This window comes from Tauraco erythrolophus, chromosome 2, assembly GCF_009769465.1.
Source record: "Tauraco erythrolophus isolate bTauEry1 chromosome 2, bTauEry1.pri, whole genome shotgun sequence".
In the NCBI taxonomy this organism is placed as follows: Eukaryota; Metazoa; Chordata; class Aves; order Musophagiformes; family Musophagidae; genus Tauraco; species Tauraco erythrolophus.
Genome location: NC_141466.1, coordinates 86068327 through 86093267, shown reverse-complemented (window position 1 = coordinate 86093267; position 24941 = coordinate 86068327). Strand labels below are relative to the sequence as shown.

The window sequence follows — 24941 nt, the reverse complement described above, 5'->3', positions numbered from 1 at the left end:
TCACACAACAGGGTTGAGGTTGCTTATTGAGGTTGGACACCCACCTCTCTCATTGCAGCAGAAGGCTGCTCAGTAGCACTTTTCACCATTGGATTGCACTTCCATGATTCCAACAGAGCCACTCGATATTTCTGTGGCACTACAATTTAGGAAACTTTATGTCTTTACTGCTCATCCTAGTTAAAGGTGAGATCGTCATTTTCCCTGAAGAGAGCCAGCATAAAACTTCAGACCAAGCTCTGGTTCCTGCACCTGGCACATAACTACCTCTATGACTGCAAAACCAGCACTAGGTCACTTCAGGAGTTATTACTCTGTGTGTAATTAGGGCATACTGCTGTCTACAGAGTATTACACAGGTATATAAAACATTTCAGTAAAGTTCATACCATCAGATCTCAGAAGAAAGAGATAGAGGAGCAGCTTACCTTTGAGCATCAACAGAGAAATGGCCTGATCAAAAGACCCCCATAGGTTATCAGTGGGCTTTGAACCAAGCTGCTGTGTCAGTTCAAGTTGCCTGAACACATATTTCGTATTTCCTGCACTACAGATATTTGCATCTAATAATACAGAATGGCCAGATTAAATTTAATACCTCCATTGCATTTATAGAAACTAAACCTCTATCCTCCAAGCAAAAATCATAAAGTATTTTACATATTTAAACGAACACCAGACAACATGACCTTTATAATCACCATTATAAGAAACACAATTACAAGTGACTCAAGACATATGGCAAACTTAATTAAGCTAAAAGAGACTGGTTTCCCATCTTTTCAATCCTGACAAAAATTGATGTCTAAAATAAAAATGTATTACACATTTTAGTTATAGGAAATGCTTAGTGAAACTTACCCTTCGTATGTTACTAAATTCTACACATAATATTTATCAAAAAAGGCAATCCCTTCGACAAAACCCCCTCAACTACTTACAATTAAATATTATTTAACAGAGATATTACTAAAAAAAATGGGTTTACTTATTTTGTATAGATTTTGTGGAAGCATGACACGGAACGAAAACCATCAGGCTGAATTTGATCCTCAAAGCTCAACAACAATTCCAAATGCAGTGACTACCATTATAGAATTACAAGACCAAAAGATAAATACGGATATACTTAACCTGAAAGATACCAAGTGCTTTAAAAATTACCCAAGAAAACAAGAATCATGCTCACAATCAATGAAATGCAGACAAGCATGCAATATGCATAACAGTACAAGTCCAAGCAAATGCAGAAATACCAATTTTTCAAATGAAAAGCAGAGAGAATACTGATGAGCAGTGTGCAATTACTCATGCTGTATTTGGCCATGACAACATAAAAGGAGCTCTGCAAGGCTGGGCTTCTTGGGGGTTTTGTTTTTGTTTTTTCCTTTTCTTTTCTTACATTGACTTGGCTTTTACACGCTGCCTGACAGAAGGCTGCAGCGTGCCACTTTGGAGCATCAGTTGAATGTCAGCTCGGAATAAAGGATGGTACCACAGCTGCAGTGCCAGTCCCACTCCTGCATCACCACTGAGGGTTTTATACTTTCCGTGAAAGCTAAACAGAGTGAACACTGGCTAAATCTGACAAGATCACTGTTTAAATAGGCATGGCCACAGACATAAGCAATAAGCCATTCCATTTCACCACTCACTTGAATGACAACAAGCATTTCATACAGGTATGACACGCAGAACGTAACGACCTTGCACAATTAGAAGTGGACATACAATGAGACTCAGAACAGCTTCTTCCTCATGGAAGCCCATCTGTTACACGCTATGTGATTCTCCTTTAATGATTCATTTTAACAGAAGCAATCAAAAGGTTCAGCTTTTCAGTTTAGAAACAGATAATCACTCAGACACAGGATGAACTGTGGAAACAATATGGAAAGCCTATTTGGTGCAGAAAAAACAGCACTGAGGAAGAAAATTGAAATCACCACCCAAAAAATCAGTAGTGCAAAACATGGAATCATTTTTGTCATGTCACAAGCAGATACTGAACTGATATTTTTTGAAATAATTAAAAGTAGTATAAAGTTTTTAATAATCCTTAAACATTTTCAAAGCGCATTACAAAAATCAGTTAGGAAGAGAAATAGAGAAGCTTTTGTATAACAGCTATTATTAAAAACAAATATTTAAATTAAAAAAAAGACAGGTTTCCCAGTGGGAAGCACATTGCATGTGCTTCTATTATAAGACTTTCAGTGTTTAATCTGTCAGAATAGAAATGTGTCCTTAAAAGAGAATAAAAGTGATTTACAGTAAACAGTCATTAACAGTTTGGTAAATCATATTCTATACAATTGTATATGAAGCACAGAATCTGCTTTTCATAAATATTTCAGTATGCAAAGCCAGTATTACTTTAGCAGCACCACTAGTGGTTACTGCTGTCCACATGATATTAAGCTTCAGACTAATCAATTGCATCCTCCATAACGGCCAAATATGCAGCTTTTTGAACACTGACTGTAAAAAGACTAGGAGAACTTTTGTTACTCTTCAAAGTATATTCTGAACACATTTTATTCATAAGTAGCTAAGTCAAAACATAAATTTTTTAAAAAGCAAATTAAAAAAAAATGGACTAGGGCAGGTTTCTCTTCTGTTAGAGGACAAAAAGCATGAGATATTCTGTGCGAGTGTGCAGAATATGTGCATCAAACAACAGAAAGAAAATCTGAGTGAGAAAGAAAATCCCAACTTCCTAAGAAACCCCTCTGCTACATCTAATTCATTATTTAATAAATATATCTGTTCAATTCCAGAAAGCTTCACTCTACAAGCAGGCTGATAAGAGCTTTAGGATTTACACAAGCAATTTCTAAGACAATAAAACTCAATTACGTCAATGAGAGTTGAGCAGTAGAGACTGAAGTATCAGCCTTCAAACAATAGTTTTTTAAAAAAAGGGTTAAAAAGCTATTTTGATGTGCATGATAGCCTTTATTTTATATTTCCTCTAGAAATTAATTCCGTATAGAAATTCTACTTAAGATGACTTGGCAAGCACAACCTAGCAATTAGATCGCGAAATACAGTCCCCCCTAGTTTTGTGCATACATACATTATTTACCAGGAGATGGTTTCCCAAAAGTGTAATAGGGGAAGAAAATGGCTGAGCACAGTCAGAAAAGGAATTCAGCAAATGAGGAAGGAAAACCTGCCCGTCACTACTGGTAATGAGGACGCCAAGACAAGAGGGTAGGTTTCATTTCCAGCCCTGGGTTACAAATGCCAATCAGCCCAAGTCAGGATTTATAAGCGCAATCCAGCAATTTGGCAGACAGGCAGGTAATTAAGCTTCACTTGTCTGGAACACGGGTTTGGTTGTTTTGGGCTGCAAAGCAGTTCCCTTCCTTGCCATAAGAGAACCTTTTGACTTTATAAGGCAGATCTGCTCAACAGTAAAGCACAAGACCTTCAGCAGTATTCCCAGAACCATTATGTCTTAGGCTACAGGAATACCTGCAGTCTAGAAGAACGTAAAGCTCACACATATTATCACTTGATTTCAAACCTGTTTATTGCAAATGACTAATTCAATCACAATTGATGCTAGATTAATCAGGAAACTCAGTTTCACCATCATTTCAGGTAAAATTACATGATCTCTGTGTCCCTGGCTTTCATATCTGTAAAACGGCAACAACAGTTGATTACTTCTTACAGAATTGTTCTGATACCCTAAGAAAGCGACAGTCTAAAGGGCAAATTAGTACTATTCATCCTAAAATGCTAATAAATAGCATTACTTGTCAATGCTTCTATTATTCAACGGGAAAAACATATTTTTGAGCATCTCTAAAAATATGAAAGGATTTCTGTCAAATCTCCTTTACGGGGAGTACTGACAGCTCTCAGCACAGTAAGCCAAGCCTGATTTTTGCACTACATCTGCAATATCTTTTATACTTGGGCAGCTGGCACAAAGTGAGAAAATTCATTAACATGCTAATGATGTGTCCTATTTAAAATTCCAGCTCTGATTATTGTGTGATTAAGTCTCTTCCCTTGACGTCTGCTTCCTTATATCTGCATTACTGTGAGAAATCAACAATTATTAATGAAGTAAAAAATAGGTGATCAATTTATACACAAGAGAAAGACAAACATACACACATATTTTAGCATCTCAATTTCTTTGTTTAATGTTTTCCAGACAAAGTGGTATTATCTTCAGTTAAAAAAGAAAAAAATAATTTCAAAATAAGTTTCAGGAAGTTCACAGGCACAAAAGATAACAGTTAAGTGCCAGATGATGTAGAAATAGCCATGTGTAGGAATACCTGCATAGACGGCTTAAAAGGTGCTATACTAAAAAAAGAGGGAGGGCTCCTGATGCAGAGAAAGAAAAAGATTATGCCCTGGAAACAGCACAAAAGAAAGAATGAGAGGAGACAACAGCTCCAGTCGATCCAATTACCTTTCCTGGAGAAAAATAAAGCATCTCCTTTCTACACTGAAAGACATAAACCCTCCAACTTATTTAAACTAGCATAAACCTTCAAAGACAAGAAGATTAAAGGACCTCTTCCTCTACGTTACTCTCGGTAATCTGTGTTTAGTTTACGGATGGACGCCTATTTCGTAAAGAGCTGAGCTGAAGAGTGGCACAGCTGTGCTGCAGGGCGGAATCACAGGTACATCCCCACTGCACGCCAGGACATGGATCAGACAGCCTGGCCCAGACTATTTTTGCTGTTTAAAATAGCACGGCTAATTTGGCCTGAAGGCCTCCCTAATGAACTCGGGGAAGACAGATAGTAAAAAAAAAAAAAAAAAAAAAAAAAAAAAAAAGCTGGAGGACATTAACATCCTCAGTTAGTAGTTAGATGGAGAAAGAAGTTCTCTCCCTGGCTTGTAGCTATAGAGGCAGAAGTTAAACTAACCAGTGATGGGCTGCATCAAGCAATGGGACCAACCACTCACACTGATTTAACCCACAGCACAGAAGAGCTGAGCCCATGCTGCACTACTAGCTCAAGCAGCAGAAGCTTTTTAGGAGCCATTTTCCTGTCAGACCACTCTTTCCCAAAATCAGTGTCACCAACAGCAGCAGGTCAACACGTACGTTCCCCATCACAAGCCGCACACCCCTTATGCCAATGGGGGCACTCCCACCATGGCTGGTGGGTCTCACGGGTGCACTCACGCCCCGCTTGCACCAGGTTTTTGGTCAGCGCTGAGCTGGTGTACGGGATGGGGCAGGAACAGGAGGAAAAGGCAAAAACACTCACTTCAGCAGCAACAAGATTTTACTGGCTTAAGTGAACCACAAAGCCTGAGGCCGTGCAGTAAGTCAGCTTGGCTAGCCCCAGCGCGATGTTCTCCAGTTCTTTTGAACAACAGCAAAATGAACAAAACCAAATGGTAACTAAATCATATTCCAATTGTTTATGCTTTATTCCCCAAACACGAAAGTACTGTACAAAATAACAACTGCTTCGTAAAAGCGGATGCCACCTCTAAGATACAATCTGTTTACTATTTTCCAGAGAGTATCAGAAGGCTTTTATTCAGCTAAACATGTCGGTATCAAACTCATGCTAGTATTCTCAAACCTAAGTGAGTTTCCATTTGTTAAAGAAGAAAACAGCATTGACTACATGCAAGGGGACAGGGACGAGGAAAAAGGAAGATCTCAGATTTCAGTTTATGTATCTCTGACTAGTATGTGCTTGATAGAGCTTTATTTTACACAACAATAAACTTCTCCTTACACCTACAGAATCACAGCAAATTAAAAGAACAATCCACATAGTAAACACCCAGTGTTTTGCAATTTGTTGTCATAAATTGTAGGACGGGAGGTCAGACCAAGAAGACACCTCATTATAGCTACATAAATGCAAAGGGGAAGAAAGGACTCTATCTACTGCAACCAATTCTGTTGCTTCAGCAACAGTCTTGCACAGGTTTTGTTTAAAACCCTGCTGAAGAAAAATACAAATAAGAAGTGCACGAGTATTACAGGAAGTTTAATTGTCCTAGAAACAAAGGAGCAACAAAATGGACGGATTCAAAGGTCAGAACTCCCTTCAACTCACTTGCAAATCCTGGCAAAAAGGAAGTATTGCCTGATGTGGGTTTGAATCACATGGCTTAGGTAATAACAATGCACTACTTTGAGGAACTATTTTTTACATTTTTAACCATCTAGTTTCTAAGAAAGTTCTTATCTTGTAGAGTGTGAGTGTGTATATATATTTTTTTTTCTTCTACACATCTTTAACATATTGTCTCAGATGTATTCTATTGCCTACGAAACTTTTTTATTTCCAAAACTCTTGCCTATCTATCCACTTGCCTATTAAGAAACTTTATATACTTTTGAAACAGAGGCACTTTCCTGTTTTCAACCAACCTACTGCTTGTAAGATTCTGAAAGAGAAAAGACATTTCAAACCCCTAGAGCTTTAAAGTAGCTCTCAGATTTATACTTAGCTGTATATGGGCTGCACTAAGCAACGTGACCAACCACTCACACTGATTTAACCCACAGCACAGAAGAGCTGAGCCCATGCTGCACTACTAGCTTAAGCAGCAGAAGCATTTTAGGAGCCATTTTCCTGCCAGACTACTCTTTCCCAAAATCAGTGTCACCAACAGCAGCAGGTCAACACGTTCCCCATCACAAGCCTCACATCCCTGCTGCACATCCCTTATGCCAATGGGGGCACTCCCAGTTACTATAGTAACTGTACATTTGTAGGCAATTAACTGTTATTCAGCCTTTTCATTTAATCAAGCAGCAACGCCACTTTATCTGCTTAACTTCAGGAAAGGGTATAGCAGACAAGAGGATAAGCCAAGTCTAGGAATGACTTTGCTATTTTGTTGTCAGTAGCTTTCCTAGTTATTGCATAGAACTTTCCCAATTCCACCATGACACTACAGCCCAACCACACTGCTTACAGTTACATGAGAGCTGTGATTGGAAAGCTGTTTAACCCTCCCCTTCAGCATAAATTTACAAAGAGAACTCTCGCCTTCAGAATCAGGCATCCCTTGCAGCTCATATGTTCAGACTCATCACCAAATATGTTAAACACATACTAAATATTTAGTTATATATATTAAATACAGCTCTATTGTCACAGCCAACTGTATCTACTGCTTCCACATAGAAAACTATATATGTTTCTCTGAATAAATGCACAGTATCATCATTATTCTTAAAAAAATGGGCTTAGAGAAGAGAGTTTTTGAGAACTGGGCTAAGATAGATCTCCAGAAGCTGTATATTGCTGGGATATCCCTTCTCCCCCTCATCCTCCCACACTTCCAGTGGAAACAGCTGAGAGCATATTCAGCATATCGCTTATCTAGGTCCTTGTGAAAGTTTTTTCAGAAAAATCAGAATGTTTGCAAACGGCAGAATGGTTCATCAAACCCAGTAGACTTCTAGGTGCTCATGACTGAGTAAAAGCTGTAATAGCCTGTGAGCTACTTACCAAAGGCAGCCTCTCCTTGTTCAAGTTCTTGTTTCAATCTGGTGTAATCATCTTTAATTCTCTCTAATTTTCGGACATTTCCGGCACTCAGAACCAACAGTTCATTGAGAAGTCCTTCCAGCCCCTCCTTCTCAGATGTTAATGATCTTATTTCTTCTGTCAGATCCTTCGCAGTGCCGAAATTACTTCCTGCATGTTTTGTGGGGGCAGGGGGAAGAGAGAGGAAAGAGACAATGAAGCAGACACTTGCAACATCAGTAGGTTACACAGCAAACAAGGGAAATTAAGAAACTATACTTCCCAACAGCAACTGAAAGACCAATTTGGGGGGAAAAAAAAAAAAAAAGAAAAACTGCTTTGCAAGCAACTATTTCATTAACATATTACAAAAAGAATCATAATTGTAGCACAATTAACCTTATACATGCAGAAATAGTCTTTTTTTATATTATTGATACAATTTTCATTTTTGAAGAAAACCTTTTCTAAGGTACGCACTTCAGAAAATGTCACTGTAATTCATTGATCACTGCGTTGTGATGTGTCAGACCATTTTCTTGTTTTGGAGGACACTTCAACTCACAATACTTTTGAAATAGATGCTATCAATCTGCTAGACCCTGAAATATTCCCTCCTTGAACAAAGCAACATTATGTCATTGTTCATAACAAGTAGCAGAAAGTTGTTTATAAATGACATGCTGCATTTCTTAAATGATATGCACCCCATGCAAAGACCATGAGGAGATGTTCTTCTGAGAGAATATAGTTAAAAGTCAAAACTCTCCACTGCTGGCTCTCCTTAAAGCATGAAACCTCAGAGACGGGCAGAATATCTGAGCATCACCAGCTCACACTGCTCTCGAGCTTTTAAAAATGTTCAGCACCTTTGAACAGGGATCCAGAGTCAAAAGTTCAATTCTCAAGTGGTTTGCAACGCAGCCTAGTAACATTTGCCTACTTAACCTTTCTGAACACCATTTTTATTTAAGAACCTGGAGAGGAACGTTTCCTTACTTCATAGAGAAGTCTTAAGTATAAATGCATGATGACAGCTATTAAATGAGTTTAAATAGCAGCAGAGTAACTATTAAAATGCTACATGTATACAGCTGTTCCTGCGTCTTTTCAACAATTCAGCTACTTGGTTGGGGAAAGAAGTAGAAAAAAAAAAAATCACAAAAAACTACAAAAAAAACCACCATAATCTAAAACATACTTGACAAAAATAATTTCCAAATAGACTTGCCCAATACAAGACAAAAGATCTCTAGCACATGATCTAAACTCTAGCATCATCTTAACTTAGCAAGAATTTGGTGGTATGATCTATTAAGTAAAAGCATCTAGTAAGTAAAAGCACTTCAAAAATTTAGCCCTGAAGCAAATATTAATGTAAAGCACATCCAGTCACACATATAAGATGTCTCATCAGCTCCTGAAGTTCAAGCAATGACTTTAGACTCCTGAAATAACTCTATAATACCACCAGCATTATTCAAATATAAAAGTGTTTTTGGCTTTTTTTTCAGGAGTATAATAAACTGTAGCTTATACACTAAAGATCCATTTAAAAGTTTATCTTAGAAAATTAAGACAATCTAAAACAACAAATCCACATCAGAGTATCCTAAATTGTGGCATTACTTTCTTTTTACCTGGTGTCTCAAAAGTGTTAGTCACAAAGTCTTAAACAGGAATCGTTTGGCTGCTGTTTAGTTCCTTCAGGACAGGAAAGCGAGAACGGGAGGCAAGTATTTACACTGGTCAGAAGATGGCAAACCACTGCCAGCTACTCACAGTGGATCCATTCCTCTAGAGCTTAATGGAAGCACTTCCAGCATATAATTACAACCATCTTTCTGGACGAAAGATGCTGCTGCAAACTTGAGTGGCCGTATAAGGACAGGTGCCAAAGGGAGACTGCACTTTCCAAAAGTTTGGAAAAGACTGTAACAACTAAATCAGATTTAAAGATCGAACACTGCTAAGTAGGGTAGATCGTTTGGTTGTTGGGGTTTTTTCATTTAGTCCTAAGGTTACAGTACTTTGAGTCAACCCCTTTCACTTGCTTACAGCTGCAGGTTTTTTGTTTCTTTTAAGAGTTCAAAACTCTTATTTCTAATTCTCAGCTAAAACCATGTTTGACAGCTCCATCTTGCAAAGAATTATACAATTAAATAACTATAAATATGCTCTACAAACAGTAAGATCTTATGGCTTACCAGTGCATTTATTGGGAAACAAAGGCACAAATTTTATTAACTTAATCTATCCCATATGTCATAGAATGGTTTGGGCGGGAAGGGACCTTAAAGATCATCTACTTCCAACCCCCTTGCCATAGGCAGGGACACCTTACACTACATCAGGTTGCTCAAAGCCTCATCCAACCTGGCCTTGAACACTTCCAGGGATGGGGCATCTACAACTTCTCCGGGCAACCTGTTCCAGTGCCTCACAACCCTCAGAGCGAAGAATTTTTTCCTTAGATCTAATAAAAAATCTGCCCTCTTTCAGTTTAAATCCATTAACCCTTGTTCTATCGCTACACGCCCTTGTAAAAAGTCCCTCTCCAGCTTTCCTGTAGGCTCCCTTCAGGTACTGGAAGGCTGCGATAAGATCTCCCCAGAGCCTTCTCTTCTCCAGGCTTAACAACCCCAACTCTCTCAGCCTGTCTTCATAGGAGAGGTGCTCCACCCCTCAGATCATCTTTGTGGCCCTCCTCTGGACTCATTCCAAGAGCTCCATGTCCTTCTGATATTGAGGGCCCCAGAGCTGAATGCAGTACTCCAAGTGGGGTCTCACGAGAGCAGAGTAAAGGGCAGAATCACCTCCCTCGACCTGCTGGCCATCATTCTTTGGATGCAGCCCAGGATACAGTTGGCTTTCTGGGTTGTAAGTGCACTTTGCCAGCCCATGTTGAGCTTCTGATCAACCAACAACCCCAAGTCCTTCTCCTCAGAGCTGCTCTCAATCCATTCACCCCTCAGTCTGTAGTTGTGCTTGGGATTGCCCTGACTCATGTGCAGGACCTTGCACTTGGCCTTGTTGAACTTCATGAGGTAAACACAGGCCCACCTTGCCAGCCTGTCACGGTCCTTCTGGATGGCATCCCTTCCCTCCAGCATGTCAACCACACCACACAGCTTGGTGTCGTCAGCAAACTTGCTGAAGGTGCACTCAATCCCACTATCCACATCACCAACAAAGATGTTAAACAGCACCGAATCCAATATCGACCCCTGAGGAACACCACTCGTGTGGTGTTCACTGGTCTCCACTTGGGACATCAAGCCATCGATCATAACTCTTTGAGTGCGACCACCCAGCCAATTCCTTATCCACAGAGTGGTCCATCCATCAAATCCATGTCTCTCCAATTTAGAGACAAAGATGTCATGTGGGACAGTGTCCAATACCTTGCACAAGTCCGGGTAGATGACATCAATTGTTTTTCCCTTATTGACCAATGCTGTAACCCTGTCGTAGAAGGCCATCAAATTTGTCAGGCAGGATTTGCCCTTAGTGAAGCCATGTTGGCTGTCACCAATCACTCCCTTATTTTCCATGTGCCTTAGCGTAGTTTCCAGGAGCATCTGCTCCATGATCTTACTGGGCTCAGAGGTGAGACTGACTGGCCTGTAGTTTCCTGAGTCTCTTTTTTTCCTTTTCAAAAATGGGAGCTATGTTTCTCCTTTTCCAGTCAGTGAGAACTTCACTGGACTGCCACAACCTCTCAAATATGATTAGTACTGGCTTAGTAACTTCATCAGTCAGTTCCCTCAGGACTTGATCAGGTGCCATGGACCCGTGCACCTTCAGGTTCCTTAGATGGTCTTGAACATGATCTTCTCCAACAACAGTCAGTTCTTCATTCTCCCAGTCCCTGCCTTTGCCTTCTGTGACTCGAGCACTGCAGCTAGAGCACTTGCCAGTGAAGACCAAGGCAAAAAAGTCATTGAGTAACTCAGCCTTCTCCATATCCTGGGTAACCAGGTCTCCTGTTTCCTTCCAGAGAGGGACCAATAGGCAAAATACAGCAGCAAGGTAAACAAGAGAAAATCACTGGAAAAATGGCAAATGTTCAGATGCTACTAAGATAACAAGACTTACAATTAAACAGTGCATCTTTACTTCACCTGAACTCACCCCAAGCATCAATACGCAAGAGCCTTAATAAAACATGAAGGTGAGAGATTCTTCATTAGAATCTGGAGTCTGCTTTTACGTTTTAGAAGACAGCAAGGAAAAAGGTTTTGAAAACTTATGAAAGTTTTATACATACTGAATGGATCTTAATTCCCACAGGGGAAGTTTATATCAAAATTGAGGCTATGAGGAAATGGCACCAGATATATATACCCAAAAGCCAAAACTGCCTGATGCAGCTCCCCCTGACAGCTGATATGTCTGGAAGTCTGCAGTGAAAATTCAGAAGAGCATATACAAACACATGCACCACAAGTGCCATCAGTGACCTGAATTACAGCAACCAAAATAACCGCTTTCTAAATGTCGTAAATAGGTTGATTTAAAAATTAATACATAATCCCCGGCTATCGGCGTTAAAAAATATGCCCTCTTGGGGTTTTATGTTCGTTAAGAAACAAAGTCACATTGGATGCTGTAGAAAGATGCTGCTGAAGACTTGTCAAAATATTTTATTCTGCTAATATCCAGAAAACGTTAAAATTCCTCTTTTTGATGATAATTTTTTGCTTAAGTGCACACAATAACTGTTAATTGTCAACCAGTCAGAGCCATAACACTATCATTGGGTAACATTAGATAAAGTCATTCCTCATTTTTTTCAAGAAACTCAAAAATCACTGAAGCTAATTGGGCTGCTCACTCAGAAAATCCGTACAGAGACAACAAAACTAAGGAATTAATAATCTAAGACCAAAGCTGAGCTTCTGGTCTAAACCAAGACATGAGAAAGGGATTCTATGAAGGATACTGAAGGGCAAAAGGTCACTTTTCCTGTCCTTCCTCCTGTCTCGCAGTGATGCTTACTAGCAATGTCCAATTTTAGCCACTGCATATGCATTCATATAAACACACTGGGTGGGGTGCAAAGTGGCACACTAAATGGGGAAATCAGAAATGGGGAAATACGTTCAGAAAATTGCTTATAAATGTCCAGGCTAGAAAGTTTGTTGCTCTATGAGAATCTTAAATCCATTCCATTTCAACTTGAATAAAGACATGAGATCAACCGTGGTTGGATAAAATGGCGGGGCAGGGGGGAGGGAGGCGGGGAGAGGAGAATAATGATATGAGGTAAACTTGAGATTATAATAAAATCTGAAATCATTTCACATGAACTTGGCTGAACTAATTATATTTGTAGAAGTACAACACTGGGAAGTTGTGTTTTCACTTTCCAGCTAATTAGAAGTATCCACTACTGTGAACAGGTTGAATAACATGCTTGCAGTACACTGTCATAAGGAGCTGAGTATGTACATTAACTTTGAGGGGCTGAATGTTACCATTATCTCAAAAGACAGCAATGAAAACCCAGCTTAGATTTCCTCCTCAACCTTGCCCTCTGGAGCTCCCTCCTCGTATATATCCTTCATCTGCTGGTCTGTACAGATAGTAACATCAGGTAAGCTCCAATGGCCTCATGTGAAGGCCAAAAACACCAGTCAAACTGAGCAAAACAACACAAATCAGAAAAACAAAACAAAAAAAATACTATCACCAGGCACAAAGTAGTTATACAGCAGCCTTCCAGTACCTGAAGGGGGCCTACAAGAAAGCTGGAGAGGGACTCTTTACAAGGGCATGTAGTGATAGAACAAAGAGTAATGGCTTTAAACTGAAAGAGGGGAGATTTCGATTATATATAAACGAAGAAATTTTTTATAATGAGGGTGGTGAAACACTAGAACAGGTTGCCCGGAGAAGTTGTGGATGTCCCATTCCTGAAGGTGTTCAAGGCCAGGTTGGATGAGGCTTTGAGCAACCTGATGTAGTGGAAGGTGTCCCTGCCCATGACAGGGGGGTTGGAACTAGATGATCTTTAAGGTCCTTTCCAACCCAAACCATTCTATGATTCTATGAGATAATTGCTTTTACTCTCTGTAAATATAAATAATGTATTTACCTTATTTTCCTCTTTTGCCAAAATTTTACTTGTATGGCTATACACTACTGCTAAACAGCGCTCTGCTTATCAAGTATATTTTCTCCATATATAGTTACATGCCACAAACTCATGCCCATTACAACAGCTCATTGTTAGATTTTACTATATTGGGCAGATTGTTGCCCATTTAGTAGCCTCAAACTAACATATCATTATTTTGATACTATTTGCCAGAAAAAAAAAAAAAAAAAGACTAAAAACATGGTTTGAAATCTGTCTCATTTTGTAAAAACCAACAAATGCGTTATTATTTAAGCTTTGTTAAATATTTGCCCTTCAAAATACAAGACAAAGTTAACAGCCCACAACTTTTTCACTCTCACTTTCTCTCATATTTATGCCAGAAACCACAGACACCCACAGTTTCCATTACTCAATACTTGAAGCAGAGAGGTACTACTTCCTATCTCTACTGAAACTATGTTCATTGTAGTACCAGCAAAGGAGCTAGTATTATTTTTTTTGTCGTACCATCAAATTAGCTAATTGCTAATTTTGGCATAACAGCAAAGCATACATACTGGAATTGGGTTGAGTGCAGGAAAGAATAGACCGGTCATTATTTATCATTATCTATAAGCTAATTCTTCATAGACTATAACACTACCTTTAATAATAAATAAGAAAGTGAAAATTTACATTTTAGCTTAGGGCATTTGCCACCATGGTATTTATCAATGGCACTGCAATTCAAGACTAAAACCCTCCACCCTGTGATTAATGGGAATACAAACCAATTCCAACACCAGAAAAGAAACTGAAGAAAATAAATATCATTCAGTTGCTCATAAAGAAAAGAGAAAAAGCTAAAAACATGACAGAAATGTTAGACTTTTGGAAGCACTGCCAGCGTGTTTGCACCTCTGAAAAAAACAAATAGCAAATGAGGGACAGTCTACCATCTCCTGAAACACTTTACAGATTTTTAGCATATTTTAATCACAATTATTGTTTTTAAGCAATAACACGTGTCAACACTTTTATGAAGCATAATGCAACTGAATGATTGATGTGATCCTCAAAGGTAAAGCAAGAAAATCCATCTAGAAGCAGGCAAGAGACCTCACAGACACACATTTGGAGGAGGAATTCTCTGCCACAGAAAGCCTCTTGTACTCAGACTGAATCAGTCACCACAACTTAGCAATAAATAAATAAAAAAAAAAAAAAACGGGGGGGGAGGAAGGGGGAAGTGAAAAAAAACCCAACAATAATGACGTTTTAAATGAGTAATAACAACTCACAGGCTCAAATGAAAATTATCAATGAGAAAAGGCACAAAAACCTTGAAGAAAAAGGCAGAGGTTTGGAAGATGGCAACTCAGCAATACAAAGACACAACCTGCTCGAAGGAGCAATAGCTACTGGTGACTGCCAGGCCACCAGATGCTCTCAAGTGCTTGCACTGGGGGTGACAAGTATAGCCCAGGAGCTCATTAGTCCCAGCAATTTACTATGTGTATTAGCCAATAAATGGTTGTTGCAAGTCACATATACAATTCCCTTTCAACATGGTAAAGGATGCCCGACTGAAAGTGACTCCAAGGATCAAGGGTTACCCAACAGCACAGATATGTCCACACAGGTTTCCCTACATAATCACTTCCCTCTCCCTCATAGCTCATACTTATTGTATGCCTCTCAATCTCTGGTTCTTTTACATCTCCTCTCTCTCCTGCCTTTGCCTCCACTTACTACCACTACCAGTGGAGAGGAAGGGACATGCTGAGAATAAGGAAACAGCCCAGACCTGATCTCCAGGATCTTGAGGGCTGCATGAAATCCACAACCCCCTTTTTACCAATCAGGCCAGGAAAGAACATCAGAGAAGGATATGAGAGAGAAACATTCATGTCACCTAGGTGTAGGCACCAGAAGTGCGTGCACTGACATTCAGACGTTTGTCACCTTGGCTCCCTGGACAGTCAGTAGAAAGAGGAACATCACTGTCCCCTTCCACAAACTGCATGGACATTTTCTCCCATCTCTTTCAGACTACAGCACAGTCTTTCCATGGGGTGAAAGGATCTTCTTTTCACAGCAATCCCCATCTACATTTCTCCTTTGAGCACAAAACCCCGGAAAAGGAACTGCCAGAGAGATTACTCGACCTTCTATCCTGCTCCAGGGATAGCAGCTTCGGTAACAGAAGAGAAAAAAGAGTAAGTTGTTACATGACTGACTTCTGCAACAGAAGCAATGGTTTTCTGCTGTCTGGTCACATATCATGCTGGAACTTCAGCTACAACAAATTATCCTTGAAGTTCACTGAAAGCCAGTAACACACAGCAGTCTCATTTGGAAATGAGATAAGACGATAAATAGCATAGCTGCCTGAGGTCTGCGTGACTGTTTGAGAGTTGGTTTGGGGTGCTCACTGGCATTATTTTTTAAATGAGTTAATAGGCTTGCCAAAAAGTACATCCCTTGCACCAATACATGGCAGCAATTTTAACTTCACGGAGCATAAAGTGACTGTTGTGGGAAGACATGCCAATACACAGCAGTGTATGCTGAAGCCAGACATTGCAATACAAGCATGAAGAATTAGTCTCAATATGCCTCTGAGCCATCAACCCCGACCACTGCTGGAAGCAAGAATCTGAAAATAGGGAACCAGCTATGTCATCTGACAAGATACAGACCTCTAATCAGACTCCAATTCATCAAAAAACTAAGCCTTCATGAGAAGGCACAAAGAGGTATTGGTATTTTTGCCTCTAAGACTAGCCGAGTTCTCCAGCTGTTACCAAAAAACAGTTCTCAGAAACAGGAAAGACAGAAGAAATAGGAGCACCATTGCCTCCCGATGAAAGACAAATTAAGAGCTGTATGTAGCGTGCCTGGGGAAGATCTCAACACCACGTCGAGAACTTCATGCCCATACATGTTTCTGCATCAAATAACAGAATATAGCACAGGCATGAAAACAAGACTTGCACATTACAAAACACACAGACGCATGGCTGAAAATGTCCTTCACCCTGCACTGGCATCTTCCAGCCGGACTGCTCTGATCCCTCTCTGACATGCTTCTTCCCGATAGGAATGCTTAACACCAAAGCTGGAAGGCTGGAGGCTTTTTGGTTACAGTTGCTTTCTCAGCCATGCAGAATTTGTCCTAAATGAGCACCAAAGAGCAGGCAAAGAGGTGACAGCACTTAGTTTTGTGAGAACACAGTATCTAGTATTTACGTCATGCTTTTTATAAACTACACTTCTACATTGACACAAGGAAAAAAACCTTTTGTTTGTGCTGCTGGAAATCATCCCACAACAGTATTTCCAAGCAGCTCCCATTTGCAGATATTTAATGAAATATAGTGGTAATTATAGGATGATGACACACGATCTCTTACTGGTATAGACAGTGTTAAGATCAGAACTATGTTTTTGTTCTAACTACTTACAAGTCACCTCATTCTAACGTTTATGTTTGGATCTAATTTGTATTTACAAAGACACAAGGAAAGTTAATGACATTCATCTCGTACTGAATTCATTACGTAGTTCTCTATTTCATTCACGTCTGCTTAGCTCCCTGCTAGCCACTTTCTGGCTATCTAGTCCCGTGCTATTACACGCTCTCAAGAAGGAAAAAAAAAATTACTTAGGGTCTATGAAGACATCGTAAAATATATCAAACAACCTCTTTTATACAAATATAAGAAACAGACGAAATGATGACTACAAATTCATTTTAGTTTACATCCTCCCTCCTATTTCCAAATTATTTTCTCACTAAGGGAAAATGAGAAACGTGCCATTTCTCATATATGATTTGCTCTCCTGCAAAACAGGCCAAAGTAGGAAAATAATTTAATAATATTTCTACAGTTGCATTCATACTTGCTTATATATTGTCCTATTTGAATTTTCTTATGGGTTTAAGATTATTTCATCTGAAATTTATTCCCCGAAAAAAATTCATGCTGAATAGACACACGATGCTAACAGAAAGAACAGAGTATCATGTACTGCCATGTTCTTCCCATAACTGATGACAAAATTTTTATAAGCTTATTAAGAAGTACTGTAAGAAGTAATGGTTATAACAATCACATGCAAGTTTTTAAGCACTGACATTAAGGTGCTTTGTTTTAATAAAAAAAAAAAAACCTAGATGCTAAACTGTAAGATTTAATCGGTGAGTATTTACAAGTGTGTTTGTCAACAGTAACATCTCATGCAATCAGGAGTACTTGTTAGCTATAATTAGCTAGAGCTACTGACTTAAAAACTGTGAACAATATAATAAGATTATATTAATTATGTTTGGAGAAAAATCCTGGACTAGCATCTCAGGTGTATTAACTGCAAGTTATCACAACACGCAAACATCAATCAGAAGTAAGGAAGTTGTTGATATAAAGGATCTGAATTGTAACTGTTGATAGAAATACCTCTTGAATGTTTAAGTGTGGGCTGCTATTTTTTTCCCCATATGAAATCTCACAGGGATTTAATTAATCTACTGTATTTATTTCATGGCCTTCAATAATCCAAAGATTCACAAACCTTCTTTCTTTCTCCTCCAAATTTAATTTTACACTTCTTCCAAGGATGAAATAATAGGGAGGAGAGATGCCTCTTATGTCTTTACAGTACCATTTATTATACAGTCTTAAAATCCAAGGTATTCTATTGACAGAACTAATAGACTTGTTATGCTTACATTGCATTTTTTGTGGTATTTTCGTCTCAAAACAAGATCGGCCATATTCTTACATTTTCCAGTGCAAATACACCAATACTGTAAATCAATGTGTCTGAAATAGGAAGTACAGATCATGTAGAAGATGAATGTTGTCTGAAGCTATCAAGGTAGCCATTAAAGGCTGAGGTATATATCATGCTTTCCAAGTCACCACATCATTAAGTCATCACATTTAAGCTCTGAAAACTAATGTGTCACTTAATAACTATATTCTTAAGCTCATCTAACATAACTTTTGGGATACATGAATCCAGATGTGCGCAATTGCATTCAGTTACCTTTTTGCTTTTTCTCCATTCCAAAATCACTTAACTCTGCTTCCTTAAGGAAAATGCTACATTAAACAAAAACAACACAACATCTGTTTAGACATAAACAGTTGTTTTCAGTAATCCACTAGTACTGTTATTTAAAGAAATTGTTTGAATGAATGATCTCACTGCTAAAAGTAAGATAAACTGCTGAACTGGTAAAAAAGCAGAAATAACAGACATTTATCCCTGCCTGATGCTTCCAGACTAAACGAAAACTCTAACTATTACCACCAAACTTTATTATTCCTGCATTATAATTCCTTCTGAATTTCATGCTATTCCAAGGCTGTTCTTAAATAATTGCATATCACCCAATTGAAGATTCTCCAGCCTTCTAATGATGCAATATATCCAGGCTGTTCATTAACATTCTGCTAGCTGCCTGACAGTTCAGGAGATACGTACAATACAGTATCTTGCTTAAATCTTAACCAGTGTTTAAAAGGTTAAGACCTACTTCTTAACTATGCCTTATTTAAGAGGTGTCATTCATTTATGCTTAACACAGGAATACACAGAAACAGAATAATTCAGCCTTCTCTGTATTATCCACTGCTCACTGTTTTCACCTTGTTAAGTAAAAAAAAAAAAAAAAAAAAACAGCTATTTTTATCTCTTCCTTCCTCTTTCCTCTTCTGCATTTACCAAATCTTTTCTTCCTGACTTGCTTCTCTGCTAACTGCAATTCATTCTGCATCCTGGCTTTTCTGATTTTACCACTTCATGCTCTAAGACTAAATATCCTTTTTTGTTTCAGAAGTTTTTTTGTTTTTTTTATTTTGTTTTTTTTTTTTTTTACTTTAAGGTCTTCAGAGAGCTGGGGTTTTATTCGTATATTTCCCCATGTCCTGGTTTTAGCTGGGACAGTTAGCTCTTCTTTTTAGCAGCTAGAAGAGCTCTGTGTTTTGGTTTCACTCAGAGGCTCGCTCTGAGAAGAATGCTGATGGCAAGCTGATGTTTGTAGTTGGAAGTGAAACTCCAAGGACTTTTCAGTGTGCCATGTTCTGGCGGAGTCCAGAAGCACGGCGGGATAAGGGGGGAGCATAGCCAGGACAAGGGGGCCACGACTCCCCTTGTGATTTGTGGTGGAACTTAAGATTGAGGCCAAACTGGCCAATTAGTATTCCATATCATGCAGCGTCGTGCCCAGTATAAAGGTGAGGGACAGCCAGAAAGAAGGGCTTTTGCGCTTTGGCTCTTTCGCCGCTTCTGCTCTTTTGCACTTCTGCGCTTTTGCTCTATTGCCTTTTTTTCCCCCCCTCTCTCCCAGTACTCCCACTCTTGGAGTACTCTCTCTCTCTCTCTGCCCCTCTCTATTTCGGGGCCTCACGTTCGTCCGGGATTGCAGCTTCGGGACGAGACGGGCTGCGGATAAGAGGGGGTGGTGAGCATCTACACTGTGTATTACTCATCTGTATTAAATTGTTCTTACCTCAACCCATGGGTTTCCCGTTTCTCCTTTAATTCTCTCTCTCATCCCTGGGGCTGGGGGAGGGTGAGTGACCAGCTGTGTGGGGTTTGGTTGCCAGAGCAGCCTAACCCATGACACCCCAGTATCCTCTGCATACTACTCTACATTTAGCATAAACAAGTGCCATCACATCAACTAAATATATCCATATCTTACAAAGAGGTAAAGAAATTATAGTATCCACTATTACCAAATTACCTTTCGTCCTTGATTTTCAACCAGTTCCCTCCATAATTTTGCCTTAATAACAACTTAAGATTGTACCATTCACAGTCATTAAAATTCCCTCAAGTAAGAGTTTCTCAGAGTAAGAATAAAAAAAAAAAAAAGAAACAGTGGATCTTATCAGTACTGAGAAATAGCACCAATACTTCTTTAAAAGCATAGAAAGGCAATCATAGTCGCACTACTGTGAAAACAGCTTATAGAAACATCAGCATTAAATCGTCTTTTGAATTCATTCCTGAAACAAGCAACCTTTTAAGAGCTAACAAGTATAAAATATTGTTATGAATGTTTTGGAAATCATCCTCAAGTTGTCATTTACTCTCTCAAAGTGTCAGACTGAGGCACATCTTTTCTGGCCAACTGCTTCCTGCTGGCAGCAAGAAGCAGTTGCACATCCAGTTTATGGGCTATTTTGTTCTCAAGAAAGTCATAAAACAGCTGGGGAAAACTTTGACCCTGTTTCTGAAAGCAAGAAAATTACCTACATTCAAACAGCCCACGGGTGGAAAAGGGTGATTGCTCAGTTTACCCCTCGCAGGTGGGCAGAGAGAAATAGAGACGGTTTCCATTTCAAAAAGGTGTTATGGGAAGCGAGTAAATTGAACGTGCTCAGTACCTATACAAGATCCGGTTCTTAATTTCCTTCAGGCTTTAGCTCAAGCCTGACATTATCCACTTCTGGAAAAAAAAAACATGTGATACTGCACAAGGTTTCATTTCAAAACAATTTGTGTGTGCCAATACCAGATACTTGTATCTAATTGAGAAGGTAAATCACCAAGATAGCTACAACATGTTGCCTTGACATGTATTAAAAGCCCTCTAGCCCTTCTTTACTTGGTGTAACACTGGAAAATTCCTTGTACCCAAGCCTACCTTCCTTCCTATTCAGCTTCCTCTGAGGCAGGTGTCTAGCAAAGAGACATCTACTTACACATCTGCAAACAATTTGCTCAATTAGAAAACCCACCTCTTCAAACTTAAGAGAGAGAACCGTGCTTTGCCTTTTTTCCTTAGTGAACAGTGCAGTAATTCCAAGTAAGTGGCATGTAAAGCTGTTATGTACCAGACTGCCATCACATTGCAATGTCTTACTGGTTGTAAATAACATGCATGAGTGATCGAAGGACCAAATTGCTCTTTTTCTGCCTGCATTAGTTGTTTAATGATCTGAACAGCAGAAGCTGCCAATTACTGTATTCCATTTTAAAGTGTCATTTAAAGCCACACTTGTAATCATTATAACTTTGTTGTAAATTTATGCTCTTAGCTACAGAGCTCTAGGCATATAACTTGTAAGGTCCAGGAACAGTTATTGATCAACATTTATCAAATTTCACCTATGGAAAAATACCACATTCTTTGCATGTTTTCTGCCTACCACACAGCATCCACTTCGCCAGAAGTTCCCAGCCGTGGAGAAGGGCCTGAAGTACTTTACACGAGGCACGACAGAGGCCAGTTCTGCTGGACTTGCCAGGACTTCAAGGGATCCAGACAAGTGCACATCAATGACTTTTCATAAGAAGTCTCAGCTATGAAAAGGTCAACAACTGCTCCAACACACCACTCAGTGTTAGTCCTTCTCATCACTTAGAACTTACCTGAAGCAGCCAGCATTTTAGCTTCAAGTAGTGATGGTAGTTGAGTCTCAATATCACTCACTTTCCTCCTCAAAGTACTGCAGAGTTTCTGACTCGTACAAACCTAGATTGGGGCAGACAGCCATGATAGACAATTCATTCATGTAAAAGCATAAGGCAATTTAAACAGAGCTTCAAATGTTCTTGGTTTACAGACACAACGTAACATCCTACAGCACGCTGAAGCAGCTTAATAAAAAGTGACGTCTTTACAGAAATACCCAAACATGAATCAAAATTTCCAGGCTTTGCTGCACATGTGACTGTGAAAATAGGGAACAGTATTAACATTAGCTACCCGCGTGAGAGAGGACATGTTTCACTACTGGATACTGAGGCTGCACATAGAAGAAAGGCCATGTTACTAATTCTATACAATTTCAGCATTAACAGTGATGCCTGGAGAGAAGCATAAATAAGCCAAGGTCTGGAGTTTAAGATGTCATAACACAGAACGTACAGCAATTTTTATACGCAACATACCGTGCTGCACATCTTAACTGAAAAAAGACAAAGCAGCCATCATTAATTCTCCACACAGGCAAGAAATAAGGCTATAGCAGCTCAATACTGTACTTTGTTTCACAATCAGGAGACACAGCTGACTGGGGTTCAGGTTTCTGACTTTTCCTCTCTCTCTTTTTTGTCTTTTTAACTGTAAGTTCCTTCAGCAATTAATCAAGACTGGTATTAAACACATGAAGAGAAACAGGAGAAAAAATAAAGGAAGTTCAATTGTTTCTGTACTTCACATTTAAGCGTACATTATGACCTCAGAAGGACCTTATACAGCATACACAATTCTTACAACCCCCACATATTCTCGAATGTTGGTTCTTACTCCATATTGCATCATTTGTGAAGGAAAGCAAAATGAACAAGCAGAAAAATCCCTCACCAAGCTAAGGCAAATCTCTTGTTCTAAAGGCAGACATCAAACACTCGCTTAAAATTGTAGATGACACTTGAGAAACATTGCATTCATTGGAACCAAGGGTAAAGCAATAGTCAAGAGAGGCACAGGCCAGTTGTGAAGAGATGAGATGAGACGTGAAATGAAATCTCCAGAGGAAAGTTACCCTGCCCTCCTTGACTTCCCACTCCCCCTCAAAAACAAGCCTATGTACCATGCTTATTAACAGAAGCACAGCTATGACTCCACTTTTTAAGAGCAAAGGCCGTACAAGTCTAATGGCTTATCTGTTTGTACAATTAAAGTATAATTCAGATATGACACTAACTGTAAATCCTTTTAAATGGGTAATACCCTCTTGCTTTAGTTGAGAGCATCTGTTAACAATAAACGGGTCATTTTTTTCTTGAGTCAACAGAACTATTCTCCAAGCAGTAACTGTTACTATGTAAAGACTTCCGAGTCTTCCTATTAATTTAAAAAACATATCTCATCACTTCTGCCTCTATTATCATTTTTCAATTCCCAGATATTTCACTTTGTTTCAGTATCCCCTTCTAAGTGACTTGCCTACTAATCCACTTAAAATGTTTTAAAAAACCCAAACCTGTCAGAGGTGAATAAACGTGCCCAAAGAACCCAAAGGCCATTTCTGTCTCACATCTCGAAAATAAATCCAAAAGTTTTTAATGACTTCTTCCTAAGCAGCACTCTCTCTTTAGGGGTGCTGAATGGCTCAGTGAATTGCAATTAGATGGGGAATCTTTCAGCTCCAGGAAAACCGCATGAATATATCCCATGCTGGTAGTAACTTAAAGTCATTACCAGTAGACAGCTGTTTGGCAATTATGCAAAATAAGCTGGGAGGTTTAATCAGTTTCTAGTGAACACTGTCCACTTTGTAAGCACTACTGTCAGAACGAAGCTCGCTGGCACTCTGTATTTAACAGATCAAATACAGGGACCAGAGGCTGAAAGGAAGTTCCTCTAGCTTGCAGAGATGACTCTTCTGGAACGTGAGATAAGTACGTTACCAAGCCTCTGCTTGTATCTATGTCACGTGTTCTGTAGATAGATGAACAACATTAATCTTCAGACCTATCACGTGGCATAGTTTGACAAAACTAAATGAGCGTCTGGGAGAGGCAAACTAACATCCTCTAAACTAACAGCACTGCTTCTGTGTTACAACAGTTCTATTCTACAAGCTCCAATTCTTTTCATTTTTTTCTTGTTATTTTATCTTAATAAGAGCTACCGTTATTCATTACAGTAGCTTATTCAGCCACTGAGGAAAGGTTATTTCTTAGCTAACAAAGATGATGAACATTCACAAAGCCAGTATCCTTCTCTGCTCCCGGGGAACACATCATCCTCCCCTGACCAGTATGACTGCAAGTGCCTGTGGCCTCAGCGATGCCCTTTCCCTGTTCTCAGTGATCAGCTCTGCTGCAGCCCATGGACCAACAAGCTCCAGGTCTATAAAAATTCCCTTTCAGTTTCAGGGAAGTTCTTTACAGCCAAATATTACTGTATCTATTTTTAAATCCTCTTCAGTGGTTTGTGGGGGTTTTTCAAAGCAGACTCTAAAAACCAAAAAAAAAAAGGAAAAAAAAAGAAGGAAAAAAAGGCTCTTATTTAGAATACACCTTACAAATCTGTGTTCAGATACATAAAGGCTACTCAGAAAAACAGTCTATCTGAAACCAGTAGGATGCTGGTTAGCAAAGATATGTGGAATCAAGATGAAAAGCAGCAAAATATCAAAAGCAAATTTGTCCATTGTCATCCTCTTCCATCTTGCCAGCGTACGATGTTAATCTAAAGCAGCAGAAACAGGGACAAGGACACTGACTAAAGCACTGAAATTTACTCTTCCTCCAACCATTTCAAGAAAAAAAAAAAAGTTTTGAGTAACCTTCACATTTCTTTACAACAGCACTTTGGAAAAAACAGAGAAATTCTCTTTAAACTGCCTGAAGGAAATGACAGCCCACCTGGATCTCCCATACAGCACAATCTTGCC

General features: G+C 39.2%; 1 protein-coding gene across 1 annotated transcript in view; it reads right to left on the bottom strand.

The window, feature by feature from the left end:
• DISC1 (DISC1 scaffold protein) overlaps window positions 1-24941 on the bottom strand; it is a 192140-nt gene that overhangs the window by 97777 nt on the left and 69422 nt on the right. The window contains exons 7-8 of the mRNA XM_086627398.1: window positions 21964-22066; window positions 7470-7658 (exon numbers count right to left, since the gene is read on the bottom strand). Of these exons, the coding sequence (XP_086483524.1) occupies window positions 7470-7658; window positions 21964-22066 (292 nt within the window). The remainder of the gene's footprint in view (window positions 1-7469; window positions 7659-21963; window positions 22067-24941) is intronic.